Source organism: Leishmania mexicana, chromosome 17, assembly GCF_000234665.1.
Source record: "Leishmania mexicana MHOM/GT/2001/U1103 complete genome, chromosome 17".
NCBI lineage: Eukaryota > Euglenozoa > Kinetoplastea > Trypanosomatida > Trypanosomatidae > Leishmania > Leishmania mexicana.
The window spans coordinates 235,232-250,650 of NC_018321.1; the positions used below are offsets into that span (position 1 = coordinate 235,232).

The 15,419-nt window shown below is 62.2% G+C and overlaps 3 protein-coding genes across 3 annotated transcripts; all 3 read right to left on the reverse strand.

The window, feature by feature from the left end:
• Positions 1-157: 157 nt before the first annotated feature.
• Positions 158-1,759, reverse strand: LMXM_17_0480 (hypothetical protein, unknown function; the record flags this gene model as incomplete). The annotated part of the gene is made up of 1 exon (XM_003873861.1): positions 158-1,759. One exon carries the CDS (start codon positions 1,757-1,759, stop codon positions 158-160), a length of 1,602 nt encoding a protein of 533 aa, XP_003873910.1.
• A 2,532-nt stretch (positions 1,760-4,291) lies between these two features.
• Positions 4,292-7,039, reverse strand: LMXM_17_0490 (putative protein kinase; the record flags this gene model as incomplete). Its single annotated transcript, XM_003873862.1, has 1 exon — positions 4,292-7,039. One exon carries the CDS (start codon positions 7,037-7,039, stop codon positions 4,292-4,294), a length of 2,748 nt encoding a protein of 915 aa, XP_003873911.1.
• A 2,833-nt stretch (positions 7,040-9,872) lies between these two features.
• On the reverse strand, positions 9,873-13,901 carry LMXM_17_0500 (hypothetical protein; the record flags this gene model as incomplete). The annotated part of the gene is made up of 1 exon (XM_003873863.1): positions 9,873-13,901. The coding sequence occupies one exon, from the start codon at positions 13,899-13,901 to the stop codon at positions 9,873-9,875; it is 4,029 nt and encodes a 1,342-aa protein (XP_003873912.1).
• Positions 13,902-15,419: the final 1,518 nt, after the last annotated feature.

Genomic DNA, 15,419 nt, shown 5'->3' on the forward strand with positions numbered 1-15,419 from the left:
TGTGTGTGTGTGGGTGTGTGTGTGCACAGCGAGGGAAACAGACCCATGACAGTACACACGCACACGCACAGATACATGTATACGTGTGTGTGTGTGTGTGTGCGTGTATATATATATATACGTGCATGTACGCATGCGCGCGTGTGCCTGTCACGCCCTAGTGCTCCTCTTCCACCTCGAAGGTGCAGTTGCCACGCATGAAGGTGACAGCAGACCCAATCAGCGCCACGCGCTCCGCTTTTCGCCCAATGACGATGCCTGTCATAGAGCCACCACGCTTGCTGGCTTGGTAGAAGTGCAGGTGGTCGCCGACCTTGAAGCGGCCGTTCTGGAGAAAGCGCAGCCAGTACGGCAAGATTGCGGTGTGCAGCGAACCTGTCACCGGGTCCTCATCAACGCCCATCCACGGCGCGAAGAAGCGCGAGATAACTTGGGCGTTGGCGGCCGGCTCTACCATCATGTGGCCCTCGTTCTGAGCCGTCACACCGAGGCCCGTGATGGGGCCCATCATAGCAGAGTTCTCCTTGAGGGCATCCATGAAGGGGGTCGAGCTAAAGGCACGGCGAAGCGCCTCCCAGTCGGGCCGGCACTCCAGCACGTTGTGCGGCGTGGACAGACGCGCCACATAGTACCCGGTCAACTTGGAGTAGGCAATGTCCTCGATACACTCGGCGTCGTACGACAGTCCGAGCGCCGCCGCCACATCTCTGAAGAGCTCTGGCGGCACCTGCTCCTTGATCGACAGTGCCTCTGTCATAGGAAAGTGCACCTCGTACGTGTCGGGCGAGCAGGTGTAGCTCTGCAGCATCAAGCTGCCGGCTCTGGCGGTGGAGTCGGACTTGCGGCGCACGCTGATAATACCGGACTCCGTCACGAAGCAGATGACGTCCGTCTGCGCAGGCACAAAGAACTCCATTGGGATATGCGACACCAGGTGGCGCGAGCCCTCCGACTGGACGAGCCGCGAGATCTCAAAGATGGCGTGCGCTGCCGCGAAGGTGGCGTGGCCGCACAGAGGCACCTCCTTTATGGGCGTGAACCAGCGCAGGCCAAACCACTGTGTGTGCATGCGGCGCGGGCGGCGGCCCGTCTCGCTGCTGGTCATCATGGAGTTGGAGGCGCGGGTGTAGAGGAAGCTCCAACCGGAGTTCGCCATGGAGAAGCTGGAGCTAGGCAACAGACCAGGCGAGGGCGGCCATGCCATGCTGCCCGGATGCTTCACCGAGTGAAGCGGGTTTTGGCTGCTTTCCATCGTGTGCAGTGCCGACAACTGCTGGCGATCCGAAGCCGGAACCGCCGGTGCCTCGTCGTCTTCCGTCACGGCGGCGCTCATGCGGCGGCGCTCCTCGGTGTCGTGCTTCACCTTCTCCTCGTACTCGTTTTCGAACTCCTTGCACTTGTGCATGATCTGCTCATGAATAGTGCGGATGCGCGAGGCGGGCAGGCGGTAGACGAAGGCGGTCTCTGAGAGGTTCATCTCCTTCGCCACCTGCTGAAAGGCGCGACCCATCTTGATGTTGCGCTCTACCGAGTATTTCTCGGCCGCCGCCTGGCGGTCCTTCTCCGTCATCTTCCTCTCCCGCGACTCCGGCTCACCGCGGCCCAAGCTGGCCTCGAGGCTGCTCACGGCAGACCACTCCATGCAGTACACGGAGGTCGGCACAAGACAGACAGCGGCCGGGTTGCCCTTGAAGCAGGACGTCGAGAAGGCGTCGCACACCATCATCGGCGTGGACACGGCAACGATATGCGGCTCCATTTTCTTTTTTAACTTCGCCGCGCTCGCGGAGGATGCTGTCGCTGCCACAGCGGACGATCCTTCTCGCGCAAGGAGAGCAAAAGGGTCAGCGAGAGACAGAGAAGGGGGGCTACCGCACGTCACCAGGGCGGGGGAGGAGAGGCCCACGCACACGCAAGTGCACGGAGAAGCACCAGGGCAAAGATCGACGGCCCTGACAACTGGAACCAGAGGGGGAGAGAGAAACAAAAGAAGGGAAACCGGCCAAGTGCGTCTCGATGGCCACCGCCGCCCACCCCACCCGTATCTCTCCCTTCTGCGCTTGCTGGTGATGTTGATGTTGATGATGATGCCTATGCAGCCAAGCACCAGAGGCCCCAGATGCAGGGGATAAGACAAAGACGGGTTCAGAGAGAGAGGGAGAGACGACACGATACGACACACACACAAGGCACACAAGGCACAAAACGGAGGAAGGGGGGTGTCGTGAGTGCGTGCACGCGTGAGGGCAAGCAAGCAAGCGGGGGAAGGGGAGGGGGGACTACGTCAAATCAGCTGTCGCTGCAAGTGGGGGCCCAGGCGGGGGGAGAGGGGGGACGGGGTGCAGGCCACAAGACGTCGTGGGCGTTGTGTTCGTGGCTGGAGCGCGGGAGAAGGGAGGGGCCTCTTGCTGCGGTTGCGACGCACGAGAAAAACAAAAAAGGGGGGATGGAAAAAGAAGAGCAGTAAAGGCGAAAAGGGTAGCGAAACTTTCTGCGATGATGGTCGCCACACATGTATATGTATATATATATATATATCAGCATCCAGTGACGGTGTGCGGTCGGTGGTATGCGTGCGCAACGGTGTGGTGCGAGTTGCAGAGCAACACCGATGGAGGAGCGGGGCAAGAAGAAGAAGGTGGACGGGGGAGAAGAGGATGAAGGCACACGCGGGGGGAGGGGGGCGACAGGGGAGCGACAACAGACAGAGTGAGATGCACACATGTCGTGTGCGGCTCCTTGCAGCCGCATTGGTTGTCGGTTCTCGCCGCTGCCCGTCCATCCGTGAACCGGACAATGAGGATACGAATCCTGAGGGTCATCCAGCAGCAGCGGCGGTAGTAGAGAGGTGGCCATAAACAAAGCGCACCGATGAAGTACGCTCCCATGGCCGCATGGGGGTGGGGGGTGGGGGGTGGGGAGGTCACGGCTGGAAGGCAAGAGGAAGACGTCCATGTGAGTGCCACGCGTTCGCCTCCTCTTCATAGTGCGCTTCGTTACTCGAAGGTGCCTCCTACACACGAATACTTCGTGCTACCCGCCCCCTCTCCCTCCTCAGCTTGTGTGAAGGGGAGGGAGAGGGGGCGGGATGAGAAAAGGAACCGACCCGGGGGGTGCCTGTGTCGACGGCGGTATACGTGCACCTCGTGCCCTTGGGAAGAGGAGAGGGGGTTGGCTGATTCACTCCCCTTCGTCAGCCATTCACCACCACCTCCCATCCACCCTTTCCCGCCGCCTCCCATCCCTCCCTCGCCCCATCTGCATCACCAGACCTCCCAATAAACACAATGCAAGACGGCTGCATCGACACCGCACGTCAGCGGCAGTGAGGGAGGGGAAGGGAGGGCGACGCACACGGAGAGAGCACGCACATCGCGGCACGTTGCCGAGAGAAAGCAAGACGGATTCATGGAAACATGGACTGGGTGACCGCACCAACAAGGATGCGAACAAATAAAAAAAACGTGCGAAGAGAGAAGGCATCCAAGTGACTGCACGTATGCATGCGCGTGCGTGTTATCCATCAAAGTGAATGCAATGGTAATGTACATGTGTGTTCGTCCCTCCGCTCTCCTGCTTCATCACATGCGTCTCTCGTTCCTCACCCCGGCTTTGGGAGAGGGAGGGGGGCGGTGAGACAGCACGGTGCTACGTGTAAGTCGCCGCGGCGGAAAGACGCGCGACCGGAGCCGGGAGACCGGAAGGGGTGAGCGCGGCGGTAGAGAGAAGAAGCGGCAAGCCCACGCCCATTCACAAAAGGAAAAACAAAGGCACGCACGCGTGCGGCGAGCGCGCGCGGATGTGTCGGTCTATGCCTTCTGAAGAGGTCCCGGCAGGCCGCGCGTGCTACCCGCCGCAAATCTCTGTACGAAGCACGCATGCAGACCAGGAAAAGGGCAAAGCGAAGAGAGACGAGGAGAAATGGCAGGAGAGCGCGCCATCACGTGGCGTGGCAACACGCGGATGGAACTGGGGGAGGGGGGGGGGGCAGGCGCGAGCGCGGTAGAGAAGGACGCAACCATTGTACTGCGAGGACCGCGCTTCCCAGGTGCAGGGGGTGCACCCGGACACAGAGAACAAGATTGAAAGAAGAGGAAAAAGGGGCCAGCGGCGGTGCTAGCGCGAGAACGCGACGAAGTAATCCGAATACAGAAGTGGGGCATTTGGCTCTACGCCCCTCCTGCCGATCCACTAGACCACGGAGGCAGGTGGACGGAGAGGCGCGTATCTCCAATCACACAGCCACGCTGACAAGCACGTGGCACCCCCCCCCCTCGCACCTCCTCCTCCGTCACTCCGCCGGCGACTCCTTCTGCGACAGCGGCGACGGCGGCACCTCCTCGAGCGCCTTGTCGGGGCACGTCAGCCACTCATGCGCCAGAAGCTGTACCGCGGTGGCCCGCCGCTTGGTATCCCGCTGGAAGCATCGCTCAAAGAAGTCGAGAAGAATCGCTGGGCACTGCTTTGGTACCCCACTCGGCATCCCCGTCTCCTTGCTAATGCGGAACATAATTTGAAAGATGTTCTTGCCGGTGATGTCCCATGGCTCACGGCCGAGCAGCTCCAGCGCCAAGCAGCCTACCGACCAGATGTCCGCTGCGCCAGTGTAGCTGCCGTCCTCTCGCAGCACCTCTGGTGCCATAAAGAAGGGCGAGCCCACCACTGTCTGGTGCATCGCCGCACGTGCTGCCGCCGCCTCTTGTGAGCTTTGTGCAGCGCCGGCGGCGGCGGCACCTGGAGGCAGTGTGCCTGGCCCTAGCCGCTTGCTGCACCCAAAATCTGCGAGCTTTGCCTCACCCATTGCAGATATGAGCACGTTGTCGCTCTTGATGTCGCGGTGCACGACGTTCTGGGCGTGCAGGTAGGCCAGCCCCTCCAGAACCTGTCGCGTGTATGAGCGCACGAGCGAGATGCTGAACGGCTCCTTGGCCTTTACGAACTTCCGCCGCAGGGAGGCGAGACTGCCGCCGTGGCATAGCTCGAGGAACACCTCCATCTGCTGGTTGCCGGTCGGCAGCACGCGTGTCTGGCACCCGTAGTAGGTGACAATGTTCTTGTGCTTCAGAGAACGCATGAGATTGATCTCCGTTTTTACCGCCTTCACCGCCTCCGCGTCCTCGCCGTCGTCGAGGGACAGCTCCTGCACCTTCACTGCCAGCATCTTCCCATCCTGGGTGATGCCCTCGTACACCGTGCCGAAGGAGCCCTTGCCAAGCACGCTCATACGCCGCCATTCTAACGGCTCGGTCTCATCAAGCCGGAACGTCTTGGCAAGGTTGCTGTTCAGTGTCTCGTTGAACTGCAACGACACGCTGTCCGCCGAGGCAGCCGCCCAATCGGACGATTGGCCACGAACAGCGTTGACCTCGTCACGGCTCGCGGTGGCGCCGCCATCTCCGCTTCCGCTGCCGACGCTGCAAGTCGTGAACGCGAGAAGAGTTCGCGCGAGGGGAGAACCTACTGCCCCCGGCGAGACATGGCTGTTTGGAGACTGATCCGCTTGAAGATTCCACTTGCTCGAAGGCGAGCCAAGCGAAAGATGCTGCTGCTGCAGCTGCTGGTTCGTGAAAAGCGACGCCGCCGTCGACGACATGCCCTGCGGCTGCGGATGGGCACCGTTGCCACCGTTACTCAAAGTGCCCTGCGGGTAGAGCCGGCTATGATTCATCTGCTGCTCGAACTCTCGGCGGTGGTCGGTGTAGTAGGCATTCGAATAACGCACATAAAGCCGCAGCACGCTGCCGCTGCTCCTGCCGTCATCCTCCACGAGGCTGCCAACGCTGATGGACGACGCGATCGTCGCGTCCAGTCGAGGGGATAAGGAGAAGAATTTGGCGGCATAGGAGGAGGACGTGTGGTTCTGACTCGCGCTGAGGCTCATGGCTCGCTCGTGGGCATGGCCACTCATGCTGAGCCCATCGCCCGCCGCGGGTATCCCACAGCTACCCGAGCTTTGGTTGGCGCCGTGCAGGTGGTTTGGAAGCCCCAGGGACGGCGGCGGAGGAGAGGTGTGCGGGCCTGAGGTGCCCACGAGGCTCTCCTTGCCTACCCCCGTGGCCTCCGAAAAAGCGTCAAGCAGCTGTTCAAAGTCCTCCTCCGTATCGATGTCGACGCGGTCACCGTACCGGTCAATGCAGTACATGTCGAAGTCGGTCGCCTTCCGGAAGCCAAAGCGCGTCATCACCTCCTTGACATAGCGGCGGAACCAGTGACGAGAGCGAACGGTAAGGATGACCTTCACGTTCACATCCCCCTCTCTCGACACCTTTGTGCGAATCGGCTGCGCTGCCGACTCGGGCCCACCACGCCACGGCGCACCGCTTGAAGCCGATGACGGCATGGCCGTCGTCTTTAGGGCCGTGGGAGAGTCCTGCGTCGACTTTCTCCCACCCCGCTTCCTTCTCCACGACCTCCTGCCGCCGATCTCTGCCGGCGCCGTCGAAGAGCCCGAGGAGGAAGATGAAGCCGACGCCGACGCATCGTCTTCCTCGTCATCAGCGGTGCTATCGCCGGTGTCTACATCGTCGTCGTCCTCCTCCTCCTCCTGGTCCGATGTGGCGCCGTCGTAGTGGCCACCCTCTTCGCCCTCGTCGTCTTCCTCATCGCTATCCTCTTCTTCGTCCTCATCGTCTTCGCTCGAGGTCTCATCGCCCCCGTCCTCATCATCTTCCTGGCTGCCAACGCGTCCGGCAGCGGCCTTGCCGAGTGAGCTGCTTGCCTTCCCCCCCTTCGCCACCTTCACGCCGTCTCCGGCTTCTTCTCGGCGCTCCGCAGTGGTGCTGCGCCGGGGGCGCGTCAGCGCACGACACGGTGCTCGCCGGTCCCAGATGCCACCACCGTCACTGATGCTGACGCCGGTGGGGACTCCACTGTTCGACTTCAGCTCTGGCGAAGGTATGTCGACCAGCTTCGTTGAGAGGGAAGATACGGCTAAGGACTTCGACGACGCGCTACCTACAGGTGTCCTGATGTGGTTCGCAGGGGCGGAGGGGGGTGAGCGATGCGGGTCTGCGTTGATCCGCGTCTTGTGCAGCGGCATCCAGGACTGTGAGTGTGCGCCATGGCTGAGCGTGGGCTCGGCACCGGGCAGCGAGCACAGGGGCGGAAGCCCGTCTGTGACGGCAGCGGTGAGGCTGCCGCCGCGATCCCCAGATAGGGAGGCAATAGGAAAAGCGAGAGCGGCAGCTGGGGTGGTGGCTGACTTCAAGAATGGCGTGCTCTCTTCGGGCTTCCCGCCGCCATCGCTGCCGCGATCCTTGACAGCCACGACGGCGACACCCTTGTCGTTGCGCACAGCAGGGAAAAGCCCGACGCTGCCGCCCTTGCCGCTCCGCTGCTTCGTGATAGGCGCGGCGCGGCTGCCACGGCCTGCAGAGGCGCTTTTTCCGGACGCTGTTCCAGCCGTGCACGATAGTGGCTCGATCTTTGACGTCAGTGCTGAGGAAGAGGCGCCAGCGGAGCGCGTGCTCCGTGGACTGGGAACAGGGAGTAACGGGGTCGTCAGGGCCGAACATGCGGTGGCAACGCTTGAGGTGCGACGTTTCGCACCCGCCCGGTTCACTGCGGACGGCAGCAGATACGAGGACGCGGTGGACAGTGTTGCTGACGACAGCGAGTGCACAGTCGCGGTCTTGACTGCCCTACGCGACGTGTCCGACTGGGGCGAGGCTGTCTCACCCTTTAGCGCGGGGGTCACTAAGCAAGGCTTTCTTGGCTTCTTGCCTGTCTCGTGTGTGGAGGGGGCGGTGCTGCATCCTTTTCCTGTAGTGCTCTCGAGCACCGCTGCCGCTGTCGCCGCCCCGGCCGTGGCGGATGTCGCGCCTTGCTTTGCACGCTTCTTGGTAGAAACCCCCAACGTGTGCGGTGCTCGCGGTGACGAGGAGGAGGCAGGCGCGACCTTCGTCGAGTTCTGGCGCTCGCGGCGCATCTGGGAAGGGGAGGGGAAGAGAGACCTCAGAGAGACGAGCTTGCGCAGGAAATTCGTCCCAGTGCTCTGTGTGCAGAACGGTTGGTGAAAGGCGTCACCTCGGTGCAAGTCGCCCTCCGTGGTGCTTCGTAAAAGCATACGCACGTCGGTGTTTTGGGTCGCCGTCTGTGTATGTGTGTGTGTGTGTGTGTCCCTATGCGCGCGTACTTTGAGCACCGACGAGACGGGGGATGTGCCGTCGCTCTGGCAACGGGAGATCGCTTGAACGAACGCCGTGATGCTGTAGTGCGGGTTGATGGCGTCTCGAGCGTGTGTGTGTGTGTGTGTTTTCGAGGTGCGTCAGCCGAGCCTTTCGATGTCACCACCGTCGTGTCGCCTTTTTTCGCTTTTTTATTATTATTCCTGTTGTAGAGCGTTGGCCCGGTCTCGTAGAGCTAGACGCACAGATTGATCAAGTGGCGCACCGGCGCATGCGCACAATGACGTGTGAGAGAGCGCACAAGAAGCAGCGGCAGTGAGGGAGATAGAGAGAGATCGCGCTGCTGGCAGGGATGGCGAGAGAGGGGGGAGGGTGTCTGGAGCGAAGCCCCTACGCAAAGTTCTTCTCACCACGCCATGCGACCTATGGCATGCGCACCGGTCCCAGCACACGCATGCGCTTGGTTGTGCTTGGCGTGACGCCGAGGTCGCTTGCCTTTCCTTCCGCTCTCCACGTTCATTTCTACATGCATTCGACGTGCCTGCTCCGTATGCGCCATGCGTGTCGCCCTTGGACTCCTGCCTGAGCGGGAGAGGGGGGGAGTGAGGCCCTGACGAGGGGGTGCGCAGACACCACCCACATACGGAGAAGGCACCATTCATGAGTGGCCGGAGACACACATACAATATATTTCTAGAGGGTAGCGTGGATGTAGGGTACACGGAGATGGGGAAGGTGTGTTGTTCTCTAGTGCATAAAGGTGGCTGGGTAGAGGGGGAGGGAGGAGGTACAAGAACCTATAAACAAAGAATGGATTCGATCAGCGAACGAGAAGCAACAGAGATAACGAGAGAGAACGGGGGGAGAGGACAGTGAAGATACTCTAACGAGGGAGGGGGGTGGGTGGCGGGTCCACACGTGCACACAGACAGACAGAGGACGAGGAGGGGGAGGGAGGAGGTACAAGGAGGGGTGAGGGGAGGGAGAATAAGCAGGCGTTTTATATATGACCGGTATACGCTTTTTGTTTTGCCGGTTTTCGTCATCCGCCCTCTGTCTGTGTGTGTGTGTGTGTGTGTGTGTGTGTGTGAGTCCATGTGTGCTCGCTCGTCCTTCACCTGTCCCCCTCCCTCCCTCTCCCTCTCGCTGTCGTGGTGATGGTTTGCCCGTGACGCGTGCGATGAGACAACGCCAGCGAGAGGGAGAGGGAGGGAGAGATGTGAAGGACGAACGAGGAGGAGGAGGCAGGGGAGGGGAGGGGAGGGGTGACAGGTACACTAACAAGAGCTTTTTCAAGAATAATCCGATATAAATATATATATATATAAAGGAGAAAGGGATGGGAAGATGAGCCTGCGTGGTCCTTATGTCCCGTCATGCGCGAGACCTTCTCTGCCGCTGCGCGTGGGGACGCCCTCGTGCCGCTGTGACTGGCGCATCTGACAAAGCCTACAGAACGTCACAAGGGGCAGGGAAGTGAAAAGAAAAAGACAACTCGAGTGAAAACGAAGTCTAGATCTGGCCAAGCAAGAGAACGGGAGATAATAAACGCTAGCAACACAGGCAGCCGCAGCCGTCGCCACCCCCCCCCAACCACTACCTCAACAGGAGCTGCAGAAGCACGCGCGAAAATGGTCACCCCCGCCCCACAGACAAGCAGTCGCGCACGTCTGTGTTCACAAGTCCTAACATGAGGAAACTTGTGGCGTGCCTGCCTCCTCAGCATCTGGGCAACCCTGGATGCCTCTATTTCGGCAACTGCTGACCAAGAAGAGGAGCGCCCCCTGGTGGTGCCGGGTTAGAGGGCGAGCGTGCCTTGCTGGACAGTCGCGCGGCGATGTTCGTCGCCGAGCCTTCCCAGCACCCGAGCGGTCTTGTTGCGCTGACGGACCTCGACCTCTGCGCACTGCCAGTGGCAAGAGCAGCTCCGACGGGGTTGCAGCTTGTCCGGAAATGCGCTGCCCGATTCTCCTTTTGAGACTCGTCGTCTTGCTTGCATGCGTAAGGAGAGGAGGGCAGCGCTGGTGCCGCCGGCTCCGGCTCTGTCTCCGTCGATGCAGCGCACAGAGATGCCTGAAGCTGGTTCATCGTCATCTCCATCGCAGCCGCCACGGCGGTGTTCAGTGTTCGCAGCGCTGCGAGGGAGACCACCGTGTCGCCGCGAGTGAGGTCGTCGGCAATCTGCTGCGCCACCTCTCGTGTGCTCACCGCGTCGCACGTGGCGCTGTTCGTCGTCGTCGTCGTGCTCGTTTCTGCGGAACTGGTGAACGGCATCAGTGTCATCGGCACATAAGGCGCAGGCGCACCAGCCGTCGCAGCGGCGACGCTGCGACGGCCAGTCTCGTCACTCCCGCCCAGGTTGACAGAGCCCTCCGGTGTGATGGTGAGCGGGGCCCAGGGCAGGAACACGGAAGTGTCTGGTACCAGGAACCCTGCAGTCGCAGAGGCACGACGACCGCCGACCGCTGCTGGCCCGGCCCCAACTAGCGCCGTGGCCTCTGTCCAGCGAAGGTACTGTTGCTGGTGTAGGCTGGCGTAGTGGTTGCGATGCAAAACGCTGTTGCGGTTCACCGCCCCCGAGCGGGGGGCAGCGCCGCTGACACTCATCGCCGCAGTCTCCGCCGTGGACCTCTCTGCCAGCAAACTGCCGGTGCTGTGTATGCGGACCATACCAGCACGCTGCTGCGAGTAGCGGTGCTGGTGGTGCGGATGATGGTGGGGCAGCGCACCGCGTGAGAGCGGCAGACCCGCCGCGCTGACGCTGCTCGAGCCGGGACCGTCGCCTCCACCGAAGCCGGGGTTGAGCGAGGCCGTCTCAGTGCTGGTAATGCTGGTGCGGTTGCAGCAGTAGGTCGTGCGGAAGCTGCTGTTGCCGGCGGCGCCAGCGGCGTTCGAGAAGGACAGCGCCGCCCCCGTTGGCATCCGCTGACTGTGCTCACCAAAGGCCTGCAGTGAGACGGAGGAAGAAGTGGTGCCGTAAGAGACCCCTGTGGCGGACATACGGCGAGGGTACGGGGCACGCCGATGCTGCGGCGCCTGCTGTGTGACATGATTCAAGGCGACGACGCCGGTCGCTGCACCCCCCGCATACCGTCCCCCAGAGGCGGGCCGCAGCGCCCCCGTCCCAAGAATCGCGCTGGCCGACGATGTCAGCGGGATACTCAGGGAGCCGTCGTTCGCATGCGACTCGCTCGTTGCTGCCCCAACAGTGGACGGGCGCTGATACCTCATGCTCGTCATCAAAGAGCTCCAGTCGACGTAGGCTGCATCGCCGGTGTCATCCTCGTCTGTGCCTGCTGCCCCGACAGGGCGGCCACGTTGTAACGCGGCAATGGGGATGGAGACAGCGGTGCAACGAGATGGGCTCTGTTCACGCTGCGGCGTCTCCGACAACTCAGGCGGCACCGGCACAGGGGAGTGGCTGTCGCTGGTCGGCTCAGCCGCGAAAGTGCTGAAGCTGCCGCTGAAGGTCTTTTCGTTGCCCCAGCAGAGCGAACTTGCTTCTCGCTGGATGCTGCCGCCGGCATTGCTGTGGTGCTGCTCGTGGGGATGCCCAGCGAGGAAGAGCGATGTGGCGAGTGGTAGCGCAATGCTCCCGGCAAGGTTGACGCCGCTAGCCCCGTCAGCGTCGGACGGGGAGGCGGCGTCACAGGCCTGACGGGTGCTTGTCCACCTCGATATGGAGTAGCTCAGTCGACGATTGATGCACTCCAACGTTGAGGCAGAGAGCGTGGACGCAGGGCTGAAGATCGGCAGGGCACTACCGCCGGGGCCGTCGTACGAACGACGCGAGAGGCTCTGCTCACGCTCAAACTTGTCGACACAATCACCCTGCGAGTTCACCCGCGCAGCAGCGGTAGTGGTGGAAGGATTCTTGGGAAGCGGCGACTCGGTACCACCACCAATGAACGAGTGGGAACGGCCATTGTCGCCAGCGGCAGTGGCGGTGGTAGCCGCGGCAGCGGGTAGGGCGTTCACAGCCTGCACTGGGATCCAGCCCTGACTTGTGATGTCATCCGGCGTCATCGTCTCCGTAACGGCGTCGGCAGAGATCAGATAGATGACATCCTGATCTGAGCGCAGAGTTCGCTTCTCGCGAGTCGCGCGGGCCTGCTGAGAGGCAAGCTGCTCCGCTGCGATGGGTGCATCAGGCACCGGAGAAGCACGCGAAACAGAAAAGGAGGAGGAAAACGAGGCGGCCGGGCAGGATGGTGAGAGTTGTGGCACACCGCGCTCACGACCCTCTGCACCTGCCTGGAAAGTTCTGAATGACACGGCGGCTGATGAGAGCGCCGGTGTCACCATCGTGGGCGATGCGCACGCCTCCCAACGCGCCGGGGCGCTGCTGCGGTAGCTCTGATCGGCCACCAAAGAAGCATCCACGATGACAGCGGAGCGGCCCGCGTCGGCGCTCTCATCGAGCGGCACGAGCAGCGTCTGATCGAAGCAGAAGCTTTCGCCGAAGTTGCTTGGACGCAGACGGCATGCAGCCGCCGACGCCACCGGGCGACTCGAGTTGTCGCGCGACGGAGCGGCAGAGCGGCACAGCACGCGGGCGATGCTTGGAGACACGGGAGATGCAGCACCGCTCTGGATAGGGTGCGGAACCGGCGAGTTTGGGGAGAAAGGTGCTGCCATAGATGCCGAGAGTACCTCGGTAAGACGCGCGCCACGAAGTGGGCGGTGCGTGACCTTGGCGCGCTGCTGCGGCAGGTCTGCATCAGACTGCATCTTCACCACCGGGGACTCAGCCCCGGCGGCGTTGCGGCGCGCCGTAGACATCGGTGAGGCCTCCGACGTGGCGCTGCTCCGAGCCAGCAAGATGGTTTGGCCGAGGACGTAGCTGCCGTCCAGCTGCAGCGAGGCGTCGGCGAGGTAGGCAGTGCCATCGTGATTGTCAATGAAGAAGTACTCGCTTGCCGCTGGGGTGGTTGGTGCTGTGGTGTTGGTGGCGGCTGCAAAGGTGGACGCGCGAGGATTGGGGCAGCAGCACTGCTGTGAGGTAAGGAGCGGAGAGACAGACGCCGCCGGCACGTGCGTGTTCACTGTTGTGGCTGGTGACACACAAACCGTGCAGCACGCCGAGGCCGTCGTGTCTGCTGTCGGGAACCTTTTGCTGTCAGAAGAAGCCGTGCCCGCCTCCGCCTGGTTCAGGTGACCAGCGGAGTCGCCCTCCGCCGGCATCTCGCGACCTGTCGGTAGCTTTTTCACAGGTGTCACCTCCAGCGAGCGAGGCATGTGCGGCGTCTGGATGGCCGAACTGATGACCGTTTCCTGGCTCGGCTGCTGAGGGGTCTTCGCCGGCGTGCAACGCATGCTGCTGAGCGAGTGGAAGTTGTTGTTCATGAAGAGCACCGTCTCCTGGAAGAGGCCGCTCTCATCCTCGTCTTCGCTCTCCTCTTCCTTCTCACCCGCCGCAGCGGTGATCTCAGCTTGAATGGCGCCGTCGAGGCCGGCCTGAGTGATGGCGCGCGTTGCCTTAGCACCACCGTCGGCATCCCTGTCCGCCGCTGAGTGGCCAAAAGTGGCAAGTGCCTCACCGCTCTGGTGACCTCGGGATGCGATGCGCGTTGGTGTGACGGCATCCTCGCTCTGCAGCTCAAGCACTCGCTCCGGCGGGGCCGGCCGACCGTCTGATAGGGTTGTGCGCTGGGAATCACCTGCGGAACCCTTGTCATGGCGGTGGTTACCTTCGCTCATACAGCTGCGCGACGGCGGACGCGGCGGCGGCGACGCGCCCTCTTCGCCCAGCAGCGGTGTCTCGGGCGCTGGCATTGCCGGTTGAATACACGGGTATCGCTGCGGATGCTGACGGGGGTCCAATCTCTGCAGTGAAGGGGCGGTTTGTCGTGACGCCCAGCGAGATGCTGCCGCCGGTGTGTGTGTGTGGGGGGGAGGGGGGGAGGGGGGGAGGGGGGCGTTACTGCTTACGATCTCTCTCTCTCCCGCCTGCTCGTCTTTCACAGAAGGGAACGAGAAGCGGCCTGGGCTGCGAGGGAAACGTAGCCGCCCTCTCGATGCCGGCGCGCGTTGCACAAGTGCTGGTCCTGGCGGTGGCGGAATGGTGGCAAGAAGGAGATGACACGAATACAGCGATGCAGGGGAGGTTATGATCTAGAACGGTAGCTGCTCTGTGCGTTACTTCTTCGCCTTCGCGAAGGCCCACAGAAGGGCGCTGGAGGTCGCGAGAAGAGAGGGAGCGGCGCGATCGAAGTACTGCTAAGGCGCAAGCGCGTGTTCGGGTGGGATCGGGTCGCTCTCAGCCTCTGGCTTTGCGGCTGCGTGTGCAAGTGTGTCGCCTCCGCCTCCTCCGTTGCTCTTCTTGCTGTTGCGAAACGGTGGGAGCACGAGAGTGGAGCGGGTTGAAAGATGCAGGCAGTCACACGAACAGAGAGAGGTCCACCGCCTCCTCTGCCCACCCGCGCTTCGAAAGGGCGAAAACTCACAACCGAAGAAGGGAACACGCAGAGAGACGAGGACGGAAATCTCACGAGAGGGAACAAGGGCGCAGCACAAGGAGCAGCGACAGATGAACGCACGCACACTCGCGGTGTGTGAGAGCGCGGCACCGCAAGAGAATCGCTTCGCGCTGTCGTGCTCACTTTTCTTTTGGTCGCTACAGCGGCTCCGTGATAAGGTGGTGGTGAAAGACTCTTCTAGAGAAGAAAGGTGCGGGAGACGAGGCCGTGGTCACGCGGCGTGCTTCAAGAGAGAACGAGGAGGGGGGAGTAGAGCACTATGGTACGCATGCACCACACACAGCCGACGAGAGAGGCGCATACGGGAGGAAGGACAGGGAGGAGTGCACGCCGGCAAGACGAAGGGACAGGGAACACACTCATAGGGAAAGCGGGAGACAAACGCGTGTGCACGGGGGCCTCGCCGCTTCTCTGCCCTTGACAGAGGCCGACGACTTCTGCCCTGACCGACGCGGTCGAGGCAGCATGTGTACGTGACTCGATCGGTGACGTCGAGGGGGGAAGGCACACGTCGCCCTCCACCGCCCGCATCCAACAGCGGTGGCGAAGGGAGAAAAGGGGGCAGGAAGCTGCGGTGCGTAAAGGCTGACGGGAGGTCATTTCTTGTGTGCCTGCAAGAGACAGCACGGAAGGGGAAGGCATCAGAAGGGAGTGTACAAGGATCGTGAAGGCGCGTGAAGGGGCCGAGAACCACGAAACGACAGAAAAAATGAGCAAGTACAAGTGGTGCGATCAGGTCTTTGTAGCGACAGCCGCCGTGGATATCGACTAGGAGGGGGTGTGGGAGGGGGGTGGGAGGGGGGTGGTGCACAGA